Consider the following 13,272-nt stretch of genomic DNA (forward strand, 5'->3'; position numbering starts at 1 on the left):
GTGTGGTATGTGGGTGGATGCTTTAAAGACTTTACAACCATATAAACCTATTTTACTACTATTGAGGATTAATCTTCTCATTAATGGATGGATTGTCTGTCCCTCTTGGTTTATTATGGGGGTTGATTTTTTTTGGGGGGCATACCTTCCCCAAAAGGTGGGAAGAAATTGAAAATGTCACACGTTCCCTGTTTACACTATCCATTGCTGTGGATACCTGAACGTTCACTTCTTTCTGATCTCACCATTATGCATTTATTTCTAAGAGTTTAAATACTACCCTTTTTGTGCAAGTTGCTGCTAACACAATTCATCAAGTGCAGTTATCAGTTATTTTCAAAGTGCTCCAATGAAATGTTTATAGTTTAAAAAAAACATTTTAGTGAGTTTTATGCTTGAGATATCAATATAAAAACCATACAGGAGTAAGTATCCTAAAACACAAGGGAGATAAGACAGTGGAACAAAATGGAATAGAATTTTTGTTGGTATGATAAAAGAATAGCTATTAGGGGAAAAAAACCTTATGATAATAATACAATGAATAAATTAATCCTAATTAATTTCTATTTTCTGACAGTACTTCATAATTTATTATCAATTTTAATTTATAAATTGTTTTAGGTATAGTTTTAATTTTAATAAATGCCAATTTTAGTGAAATATTTGTTAATGACCATCCTGTTGTAGAAAATACCTATATTAATACATAGTACAGGAGAAGCTTTTAGAACCAAAGAGATCAGAAAAATTAAATATGTGGAATCTTTCAAATTGGTTGGAATTATTATAAAGAGAAAAAGGAATAGCGAAGTACTTCAAACGAAAAGTCAAAACATTCAGTTTGTTATTTTTTATTTAGTTTCTTATAAGGCTGATCTACGGAAATGATATAAAAGCACAACTTTTAATTTGATATCCCTACTTAGAAAGATAACAAGAGGAACTGGGAAATGTCACATACATAGTTAAATACAGAAGAAGCCATATATCCACAGTAGACAACTGCCCGATGTCAGACTACATGAGGCATGGAAACAGCATATAATTAACTAAAAAATCAATTCTTTTGAAAATCACACATTACCACATCAAAGTGTTGGCTTTCAAGGTAAGAATTATTGCAGTCCAGTTCATTCTTGGAGTGTCATGTTATGACAAAGTACTCCTGGTTGTCTTCAGGATTAACTCATCATATTTAAGAGTAATATTAAAGTCAGGAATAGACTTCTTTGAAGATAACTAATCTTTGAAAAAACATTTTATAAAACAATATAACTTGTCTGCTTCTGCAGCATCATTTAGCATAGCTATGAAAATTCCCTTTGGATGATTTACAGACTGGGCATTAATTTTGGCTTTGTCTAAACAATGCATTCACAGAGAGCTGGAAAGTGAAAAAATAAATGCCGGTCTTTTTGTTCACAGGACTGTTAAACAAGTGGTCTAACTCTTTATATAGTAGGTGCTCAACATAAAATTGGATTAACTTGACTGGTGATTTTTACTGTCATAAATTTTCTTACTAATATATATTCAGAAGTACTTTTGTTTTTAGGAAAAGATCTCAGTACTTAATTACTTGTCCTATGTATATCACTATTCCAGCATGCAGACAAAATATCTCCATGAAAACTGTTGTTCTATTTATAAACATTAAGCATATATCAGGTTTCTTTTTGTACTTGTGAACAAATGAGAATGGCTTTAAAGTTTCACGTTGGCACGCCACAAATACAACTACGGAACTGCATTTTGTAACATTGTATATTGATGAACATCATTGCAACCTAAGACATTTGCAAGTTTTAAAATTCACATTTCAAAAACAAATTTTAGACTGGATACAGATGTAATTAACTCCATGTTTATTCTTAAACACATAGGGATTACATTTATGACACTTCAGTCAAAATGCCATAAGAAAAATAAGACTTTCAGTGCCTTAACAAAAACCAAAAACATGTTTTTCAATTTGGTTGGGAGAGGAGGGAAGGGAGGATTGGGGGCACAGAATCCAGACTGATTTCATCAGTATGAGGCACACTCTCTTCCAGTGTCCATCTACAACTGTTGTAGAGCTCATTGCCTTAGAGACTTAAGTGCCTGAGGCCTTGATAGGTGATGTGACTTCTCTGGGGACACAGCTAGTATGCATCAGAAGTGGGACTTGAACCTAGGTCTTCCATGCTCTGAGTTCAGCCCCATTAGGCCACACAGCCTCTTTTTAAATAGATATATGCATAGAAATATGTATTATCTGATAGGATGTTTGCAGTATTGCATTATACAGGCAGTTTCTTTTTATGGAAAAAATGCAATATAAAAGGGAAGGCAGTCTTTGTATTACATAAAATATAACCAATAAAAAGTATGACTGTGATGCATAAAACAATAATATATGGCCCACATTCCTGCAGCCCTTGTGCACAAAAAATTTCAGTAACTTGATTATAGTGAAAGTAAGATTTTACTTTAGGCATTTAGTGAACATTATTAAATATAATCTTTAAAATAAAAAATTTAAATTGATATGTTATTTTGTAAGAAATTAAGCATGTATCTTAACAATGGAACTCATTAAAAAATCCCATATGTAGCACAAAATAATTATATCTGATAAATACCTACAAATATAATCTATTCCTATTTTAAATAAAAATTTTACATTTAACCAAAGGACTTTTTAATTTCCACATATACTTTGAAAAATATATGATAGCTTATTAATATATTCTTATTCAGCATGGTTCTAAATATTGAAAGAATTAAGAAATCTTCATACACAGAGGTTAAGCAGCATGATATATCATGGTTATTTTCCTTTCAGAATAAAATTACTTATTGCATAGGAATAAGAATTGATAGATTTCTCAGTGTTCTGTTTTGGTTCAGGTATAGGGACATGCTATAAAATACAGATCCATGGACAGAGTCAGTTTCCATTACCATATATCCTCTTGGTCTAAACACAGGCTACCCCCCAAATATGGACTGTATGCATGCCTGAAATGACAGCTTTTTGAACAGAAAACAAGTATTGGTGTTCACTGAAAAATACTTAAGCAAAGTTATTATTATAAGTCTGAAAAAATTTAAACTTTTTTTTTTTTAGTGAGGCAATTGGGGTTAAGTGACTTGTCCAGGGTCACACAGCTAGTAAATGTTAAGTGTCTGAGGCCGGATTTGAACTCAGGTACTCCTGAATCCAGGGCCGGTGCTCTATCTACTGCGCCACCTAGCTGCCCCCAAAATTGAAACTTTTACAAATTAAAGATGTTTTCTTTTTATCACTACTCTTATCTTCATCACTTGCATAGCCTTTTTTTTTTTTTTTTGCTAATAAAGCATTTTCACATTTAGGGACCTTGCTCAGGTTTTCTGTCAGTTAGATTAGAGAAAAAGTGTCACCTCTATTCAGTCTAGCATCATAATTTTGTCATAAGAATAGCTATTTCCATTACATCTATCAAGGTGGCAATGATAGAATCTAGTATTATTTTTGAGAACAGTGGAAAAATCATAAAAACAATCTATATAGTAAGAAACATTAAAGCACTCTACTTTTAGATATAATTCATAATATTGTATTGTGAATAATGCACTCTTACAATGTAATATCAAACTCTTTGCTTTATGAAACTCAAAAGTGTATTAGCAGATGGATTGTGCAAAACTCTGGTTTATTAGCATCTGAAACACTTTGGGGGGGGGGGCGGCAAGGAGGGTTAAGTGACTTGTCCAGGATCACACAGCTAGTGTCAAGTGTCTGAGGCTGAATTTGAACTCAGGTCCTTCTGAATCCAGGGCTGGTGCTTTATCCACTGTACCACCTTAAACACTATTTCAACATTCATTCTTTTGTATTTTTCTCCCAATAGCTTAAAAACCTTCTAAGACTTCATTAGTGTATATTGTGATGATTTTACCTGTACTTATTAGCCATTTGGTATTTTAATATTCCATTAAGAACGACAGGGATGGAGGCAGCTAGGTGGTGCAGTGGATAGAGCACCGGCCCTGGATTCAGGAGGACCTGAGTTCAAATCTGACCTCAGACACTTAACACTTACTAGCTGTGTGACCCTGGGCAAGTCAAAAAACTGAAAAAAAGTTTTGGAAACAATTTATAGAAAGTGTTTAAAGCCAATATATAAACAAATGTTTATACACATGTTTTACATGCATGTAAACTTCATGGGTGAATGCTTGGGCAGGAAATAGATTTAAAATCATTACAAAGCTGTGCCAAAGACTTGAAAAAAGGAGAAATAATACCTTTTTTTTTTTTTTTTTGAGGAGCAATGAGGGTTAAGTGACATGCCCAGGGTCACACAGCTAGTTAAGTGTCAAGTGTCTGAGGCCGAATTTGAACTCAAGTCCTCCTGAATCCAGGGCTGGTGCTTTATGCACTGCACCACCTAGCTGCCCCCAGAAATAATACTTCTTGAGCTATCTTCTTAACATAGCCTTTTGGAAGAGACTATTAATGGGCAGACCTTGTCCTTGGTCCATAGGTTTATGACCTTGATTAGATGAGACAGGGGGAGGTAGTTGCCATAAGTTGTTCAAGCTTTCTGGTCTAAAGTCACTCCTTCTCAGGCCGACTTTGTCTACGAGTTGACATAAGAAAACTTCCATGATGGAAGATTACCAGACAGAGTTTATGGGTTCAGTAGGATCCTGCTGCTTTGTCTCCACTCAAAAATGTGAAAAAGATACAAGCTATCACCAAAGCTATTATAGAATTGGTTTCTAGGAGTTAAGTCTGTAAGTACTACATCCCTTGTAACTAAGGTGAGAAAAGGGGGTTGATGTTGATGTTGACTGGGATAGTTGTAATGGTTTTTTATATGACAAGGCAACTTTATGTGGCATATTATAATTTATTTTATGTTAGGTCAAATCCTATGTGTTTGAGTGAACAAAGGGGACATAATGTTCAAACCTTGCTTACAGTCTCATCCTGGCTTTGTTAGAGATGTTCAGTTATGGAGGTAGAATATTGCTGAGACTTGTCTAGTCTATTAATATGCCAAAGTAATTGCTATATTGGAACAGAATTAATCATGAAGTGAACACTTTTAGTTTATTACATGACTGTAGTACTTAAATCTATATATTTTGTCAATCCACCTCCTTTATATGTTTTAAAGTAATTACTTGTTTAATTTTTCTTTTAGAGGGAATTATTTTAACCATATATGTATGTTTCCTAAATGTTATAGTGTGGTGTTAGTGAGCATTAGAGGGTAGTGACCACTTAACTATGTCCGGTTTCCCATGCAAAATTTCTCTTTTTTTTTAAACCAATTAAGTTCTGTTACTCTGTGTAATTTAAAATTCTTATTACAGAAGTTTTATAATTAACAATGGTTGTTAAGTGTTGCAAATATAATGTACATATATGACGAGCTGTGTTAAAATTTTAATATGCTAGTTGCTTGAAAAATGATTTTTTTAAAACAATGATAAACATGTTGGCATTACTAAATGTGAAGAGCATATACCTTGGTGTGATTACAAAATAGAACTTTGACAGAGTGACAGCAATAGTGATTACAGCTGTGCAAAAGAGCACTTAAAATTCCAATATAGTTGGCTCCCTAAAAAATTCCAAATTGCCTAATGTGATTTTAAAAAATTAATACCAATTGGGCTTTGACCTTCTTTATTAAATCTCCACTTTTAACAAGTTTTGTAACCCAGTTAGATAAACTCTTGAAAATAGGTTATAACATAAATGATAACTCAAGTAGAATTCCATGTGATATCATTTAGTACCATGTAGCATCACATCACTGTAACCCTTTCTGGTGAAGGGTGTGGAATTATTCCACTGGCTACTTCTATAAATTGGCTCTTTTCCCAGCCCTTTTTAATTCTTTTCAGTTTCCTGCTTATACATGGAAAGAGTAAAATGATTTTTCCCAGAATGACAATAGAAGGCAAAACAAGAGCAAGAACAAAGTTCGGGGGTGTATAAAACCTGTAGTATTCTTCTTCAAAAGCGCTTTTCCATCCGTAAATTAGAACATGGAAAGTACTTATGAGCAGGGCCACATATCCAAGTGTAGACTTTGGGAGAAAAAAAAAAGAGGAAAAAGAAATTAACCTTCTTGATTCCCTTATTAGTCTATCAGTTGTACTGCTTCTAACTTTTGGTTTTGAAATGCGTTCAATTGCTTTTTGCAATGAGATAAATTTAACTCTATTGGAAATTAAATGTCCTTGATTTAAGACTTCGTTTTGAAAGCCTGGCATCATTTAAGAACATTATAAAGTCATACAAATACATCCACTTGTGATGATTGCTTTGGCTGTTTACAATTTCAAAATCGACTAGCCAGGATTCTCAAGTCTCTATGATTAGGGTTACTATGCTTTGTGTGGTTACATTTATCATATAAGAGTATGACACCAAGATAATAATGTAACAGCTAACTTGTACACTGACAGAGGCCACGGACAGCCCCTTAAGCAGAACAGACTCTCTTATTTTCAATTACTTATCTAAATTTAAAATATTTTGCACCTGTCTAGCACCTTTTATTCAAAGACCTCCAACACTTTCCAGGTGTGATGAAAATCTCAGTTGAGAAAATATTTCTAATTCCCTACCCTCAGCTAGAAAATTAATTTGGACATGGACCATGCTTTCAATTTGGATAGAATTACAAGAGGGTATGCAGACAAGAATGAACTTAGTGCTATGCAAAAAGGATTAGTCACAACTTTTTACACCCTATTGTAAAAATTCATTTGAACTCATCTAATTCAGAATTTGTGAAAATTTAAATAGGACACAAGCTAATGTCTACCTTTTACTTTACATACTAAATTCAAAGATGTCCTTCCATATTAATCTCTAAGATTCTAATTGGTGGCAGGAGGCAGCTAAGTGGCGCAGTAGATAGAGTACTGGCCCTGAAGTTGGGAGGATCTGAGTTCAAATGTCACCTCAGACACTTACTAGCTATGTGACCCTTGGCAAGTCACTTAACCCCAATTGCCTTAAACATCTGGGGCCATGTCCAAGTCATCCTGATAACATAGCTTACCACTGGACCCAAATGCCTCTGGAGTGAGGCTGGTGATTGCACAGTTCCTCCTCACTTAACTCCAGATTATTTCCAGTCATGCCATCTGTCATGGTCCTCTTCAAGAACAAAGGACAAACAACAACAGTTGGTGGCAGCAGCATCGTAGACCGGAATGAACGCCGGATTTCAAGTGAGGAGCCAGGTTTGAGTTAAGCTCTGGCAGTCATTACCAGTAGTACTCTGGGCAAGTCACCTAACCTTCTTGGGACTCAGTACTGACCTCTGAGGTCCTTTTTAGCTCAAAATCTCAGGTCACATGAATATAACTGATAAATGAATTCCATATGCTAATAAAGCAGATCTTCGAGGATAGCTACTTATGAACACCTTACAGAATATCAGAGCTGGAAGTAACTTGGAGCATATGTTCAAACTTCATCTTTACAGAAGAGGTAACAGGTCTCAATTAGAAATGAAGTTACAGAACTAGTAAGAAAGACGGGGTTTGTGTTGATAAATGGTAATTGATCAATTATTGTTGTTGTTTAGTTGTTTTTCAATCATGTCCAACTCTCTATGACCCCATTTTGGGGGTTTTCTTGGAGTGGTCTGTCATTTCCTTCTCCAGCTCATTTTACAGATGAGGAACTGAGGCAAACAGGGTTAAGTGACTTGCCCAGGGTCACAAAGCTGGTCATATTTGAACCCACAAAGATAAGATTTCCTGACTCCAGGCCTTGCACTCTATCTACTGTGCCACCTACCTGCCTGAAATCAAGCAATTACCAGGTATTAAGTGCTTTTTGTGGGCCAGGATCAAGGCTAGCTGGAGATGTAAACACTGTGTGTGGTCACCCTATCTGTCCCCTTGTGGGGAAAGCTAACTGGGACAACTACCTCAACCACTCCTGGTTCAGTTGCCAGCCCTACGAGGTTCCCACGACCAGCTCACAAAACCCACTGCCTCACACACTACTTCCAGTGGGTTGGGTGAGAGTGGTCTCAGAGGTGACTTCAGGACACTGAACCTTAGAAAGGGCAACCCATGCTCTCACAGCTGGGGGCCTCCGGTGATAACAACATTCTCACACTACAAAGTGAAAGAATTCCCCACCCTCAAGGTATATACAATGTAACAGGGAGGACAACATGTATATGTACAAAGATAGACATAATATACAAAATAAATGTAAGTGGTTATAGGAGGAGGGGGGGGAATGTTCCCCAAAAAGTGTCATGTACAAGTGACACTTGAGTTGTCTTGGAGGAAACCAGGGATTCTCAGAGGCGGAGGCGAGGAGGGAGAGCATGGGGGAGGAGCATCAGTCTAAGACTAGAAAGGCAGAGAGGGGCTGGGCTGTAACAAGTCTAAATGCCAAGCAAGAGAGTTTCTGTTTGGTTCCAGAGGCAATGGGGCCACTGGGGTTTGCTGGGGAGATGTGGGACTGACCAGACCTGGGTTGGGTAGAGAGCAGACGGGAGCTGGGAGAGACCAATGCAGACAACAGATGGTGAAGGTGGCTTTGTGAGTGTAGGGGAGGGGACTTAGAAGGCAGATAGCACGAAGGGAAGGTACAGCGTAATTTGGAAACAAAATGGCTGTGTGGTAAGTGAAGAGCCAAAGGAGGCACTGAGGGTTGTAAACAGGTTGCTGATAGTGTGATTCCCTTGACAGGAATGGAAAGCCTGAAAAAGGAAGGGATAGGGGCAGCTAGGTGGCAGCACAGTGGATAAAGCACAGGCCGTGGATTCAGGAGGATCTTAGTTCAAATCCAGCCTCAGACACTTGACACTTATTATTAGCTGTGTGACCCTGGCCAAGTCACTTAACCCCCACTGCCCTGAAAAAAAAAAGAAAAGAAAAGAAAGGGATATGAGGGAAAAGATACCTAGTTCTGTTTCTTACATGTTGAGTTTGAGAGGCTTACAGGGATAGTGCTCAAACTTTTGATTCCAAGTCCAGTGCTGTTTCCACTACATTGTGCTTACTCCTTTTAAAGAACATGTAAATGTCAACCAGTGTTATAACTGTTATCCTAAGTTCAATATTCTGCTCCCATCCTTTCATTGTATTTCATTTCACCTAAGGTGGTGTTGAGCTGATTTAGATTTAACTACTAAAGAAACAAATAAACTGTGTATGACAGCCCAAGAGGAACTTTTTTTGGGGGGTGAGGCAGTTGGGGTTAAGTGACTTGCCCAGGGTCACACAGCTAATAAGTGTTAAGTGTCTGAGGCCAGATTTGAACCGCAGGTCCTCCTGAATCCAGGGCCAGTGCTCTATCCACTGCCACCTAACTGCCCCTGGAACTTATTTTTAACAAAGAATATCCTTTAAGAAATGGAAATGAAAGAAAAGAAAAGAAAAGAAAAGGAAAGAAAAGAAAAGAAAAGAAAAGAAAAGAAAAGAAAAGAAAAGAAAAGAAAAGAAAAGAAAAGAAAAGAAAAGAAAAGAAAGGAAAAGAAATGTAAATGCAATGGTTGATGAACCTCCTTCCCCCACAACATACCTGGATAAAGCTGAACTCTCTCCAGTTTAAGGCGTTGTTCACTGAAGGGATAGAAGTTACTGCTAATAAGGAAAGTAGGCCAAGACTCATTATTCCAAAAGAAATATACATTTCCATTCTCCACACTTCTTCTTCATTCCAGGACTTTTGAATATTTGCATGAACCTGACAAGAAAGTAAATTAGAATATTCTTTATATGGTACATTAACTGAATCAGCATGACACTCTTTGTATAAGAAGATACTTCCTCATTTATAAGAACATATTTTTTAGTAAAAATGTCTAACTTGTGCCTGATTTTTATTATGAGATAACTCACTGGATGACTGTCTTAGTGTGTTATTTTCTAAGTTCTATATTTCAAGAGACAGGATTCATGATCAGTCCTTCATTGCTTCCTGAATTCTGTAACAACCAGAACATTAATTCTGTAATGATACTCTCCTTTTGATCTGCTCTTTGAATCTATCAGAAGAAGAATTAAATTCCATTTGTACATGTCTGATGTAGGTTTTTTGTCAAAGAATTTGATATATTAAAGGCTTTCATCATGTAGGGAGCTTCAGTTCTGGGGACTCCCACCACCAATTAAGACTGGCAGCTCATGTCTATTTTATAGTTTTAGAGCATACCCTGGGACACTTAGACATTAAGTGACTTGCCTGTGGTCATTCTGATAGTTTGCAAGCCTTGTACCCAGCCTCCCACCCCACCCCAACTCCAATGTTGGCTCCTTTATCTACTAGTTTCATGTTGCTTCTCTTAATGCCTCAGAGATTATGTAAAATTAATCATTACTATGAGTATATATTAACATCGTAAAGATACGCCCTACAGAAGGAATCCTGAAAAGGAAAGCCTCTTATTTATAACATAGTATTTTCACAGAACACTGATGCTATTTGGTAGGTTTCTTGGGAATACAAAATAACTAATCAATTTCTCTGTTGTTTGTGGTTACTACTAAAGTAGGGATAAACTTCAGGTCTTGAGTCATATGTGCTTTTCTTGTTCCATACTTTCACTCATTCAGTTTGGAACTATGCTCAAAGGGCTACAAAACCATGCATACTCTTTGACCTAGCAGTACCACTACTAAGTTTGCATCCAAAAAGAAACAACCAAAAGGAAAAAGGACATATATGTACAAAAATATTTCTAGCAGCTCTTTTCTGGTGGCAAATAATTGGAAATTGAGGAAATTGGAAATTGAGTCTATCAATTGGGGAATGGCTGAACAATGTGATTATAATGGAATACTATTGTGCTATAAGAAATGATGATCAGGATGTTCTCAGAAAAACCTGGAAAATGTATATGAGCTGATGCAAAGTGAAATGTACTGTGTACAAAGCAACAGCAATATTATAATATGATCAGCTGTGAATGACTTAGCTTTTCTCAGCAATACAATGATCCAATACAACTCTGAAGGATTTATTTGTTTTTTTGTTTATTTGGGTTTTGTGGGGCGATGAGGGTTAAGTGACTTGCCCAGGGTCACTCAGCTAGTAAATGTCAAGTGTCTGAGGCTGGATGTGAATTCAAGTCCTCCTGACTCCAGGGCCAGTACTTTATCCACTGCGCCACCTAGCTGCCCCTACTCTGAAGGATTTATGATGAAAAAATCCTTTCCATCCCTAGAGAAAGAAGTGATGGTGTCTGAATACAGATTTAAAGCATACTTTTACTTTATTTTTCTTCATATTTTTTTATGTTTTCTTTTACAACATGACTAATATGGAAATGTTTTACATGACTATACATGTATAACCTATATCAAATTGCTTGCCTTCTCAATGTGGGGGGGAGGAAGGGAGATAATTTGGAACTCAAAAGTTTTAACAATTAATCTTAAAAATTGTTTTTACATGCAATTAGGGAAAAATAAAATACTAAATAGATGATAAAAATATGCATTAAACCTTTGACTTCTGTATTAAAATATTATGCCAGAATTAAAAGAGCAAGTGACCTTCAGATCACTTAAGGTCTTATGTTACTGGGGCAGCTAGGTGGCCCAGCACATAAAGCACCGGCCCTGGATTCAGGAGGACCTGAGTTCAAATCCAGCTTCAGACACTTTACACTTACTAGCTGTGTGACATTGGGTAAGTCACTTAACCCTCATTGCCTTGCAAAAAACCCAACTCCCCGCCCCACAGAAGATCTTATGTTACATAAGTAACCCTGACAGAGCATTTTACTTAAATTAGACAAAAAACATTCCTTACCTGCTGATAAGCCATGTTGAGAAACAAGTACCGCTCTGATCTTCTCATTGGTAAGCAAAGGCTGTAAGTAACATGGACTGTAGCAAAGAAAAAGCTTAGTAATCCAAGCTGTTTTCTACACTGTAACCAAGTCTCTAGCCATGGAGGAAATCGTCTATATTTGGTGCCATAATATAGCTGATAAGCAGCGGCCAAGAGTCCAGCTAGGTAAACTAGAGAGAGCAAAGTAATGGCAACAATGGGTAGCGTCTTGTTCACAATTTCAATAGGAATCTTGTAAAAGTCACTCTGCTGGTTCCTTGCATATGGATGGATCACATCTCTGACAAAAGAATAAAGAAAGAAAAAAGTGGCCAGGCTTATTGCTACCACTACTGGCCCTCTCCAGGGAGTGAACAGTCGCAAGGGTAAGTTCTCAATCTCCCTGGCTGATGATAGTGATCCCAAGTCAACAGGAATGAAGTTCAGTTGACGAGCAAGTTCAATAACTTGATGTCGAGCTTGAATATTGTTGCTACATACGTAGACCTGTTTTTCAGTTAAAAAAAGGAGACAACACAAAATTATGTTAAGATAATTTGCCCCAGTGTTCAAATGACAGAGAACCAGTTTTAAAAGATGTGAATTATTATTTTTTAAAATTTTATTTATTTATTTTTAGTGAGGCAACTGGGGTTAAGTGACTTGCCCAGGGTCACACAGCTAGTAAGTGTTAAGTGTCTGAGGCCGGATTTGAACTCAGGTACTCCTGACTCCAGGGCCGGTGCTCTATCCACTGCACCACCTAGCTGCCCCCTCAAAGATGTGAATTATTAAAGAAGCTAACTTTAGAGAGTAATGTACAAAGGTATTTACTGTTCCATCTGTCATATATGTATATACATCAGGGATCTTTGATGTGATTACTGAGTACTTCCTCTGCATATGCAGCTTACACTTTCACATGCTATGTGGTTCTTGTCCATTTCTGTCTATAAATCCTACAAAGAATCTGCCCAATATTTTCTCCTCTGATTCTACTAATACTTTGTGTCGACCAGTTCAACAAGTGAACTAGTCAGTTGTTACCCGTCATTAGTAGAATCAGAGGAAAGACAGTATATAAAGTTAGGGTTCTATAACTCTTCTCTTTCTACAATTTGTAGTGCTTTTTATGCCAAAGAAAGGAAAATATCCTTGACGATGAAATCTATTGGAGTCTAACTGTGACAGCAATATTGAAGAAAGTATTTGAAGAAAGGAAAGCACTTCTTAGTTGATGACCGGTGAAATCCATCACGTGGGCCATACCTTGGCCAGTTACTCAAAGGTTCTCTCATAATCCCTGTATTTAATAAGGATTTCAAAGGAATAGACCAACTTAGTCATTCAGAATAACTATCATAAAATCATTGTGAGCATTTCTGTTGTTTATTGTAAACAGCTACAGTCATTAGTTTTGCCATTTTATTTTCCTCTTTAAAATAATTTTTTTGAGCAATGGC

At 36.6% G+C, this 13,272-nt stretch overlaps 1 protein-coding gene across 4 annotated transcripts in view; it reads right to left on the reverse strand.

The window, feature by feature from the left end:
- Positions 1-3,290: 3,290 nt before the first annotated feature.
- STEAP2 (STEAP2 metalloreductase) overlaps positions 3,291-13,272 on the reverse strand; it is a 35,372-nt gene continuing 25,390 nt past the window's right edge. For all 4 annotated transcript variants that reach the window (XM_043968256.1, XM_043968255.1, XM_043968254.1 and 1 more), the window contains 3 exons: positions 11,789-12,316; positions 9,554-9,718; positions 3,291-6,078 (listed from right to left, as the gene is read on the reverse strand). In XM_043968256.1, coding sequence (XP_043824191.1) covers positions 5,794-6,078; positions 9,554-9,718; positions 11,789-12,316 — 978 coding nt within the window. In that variant the 3' untranslated portion in view covers positions 3,291-5,793. The remainder of the gene's footprint in view (positions 6,079-9,553; positions 9,719-11,788; positions 12,317-13,272) is intronic.

The sequence above is a fragment of the Dromiciops gliroides genome, chromosome 5 (assembly GCF_019393635.1).
Source record: "Dromiciops gliroides isolate mDroGli1 chromosome 5, mDroGli1.pri, whole genome shotgun sequence".
Classification (NCBI taxonomy): domain Eukaryota; kingdom Metazoa; phylum Chordata; class Mammalia; order Microbiotheria; family Microbiotheriidae; genus Dromiciops; species Dromiciops gliroides.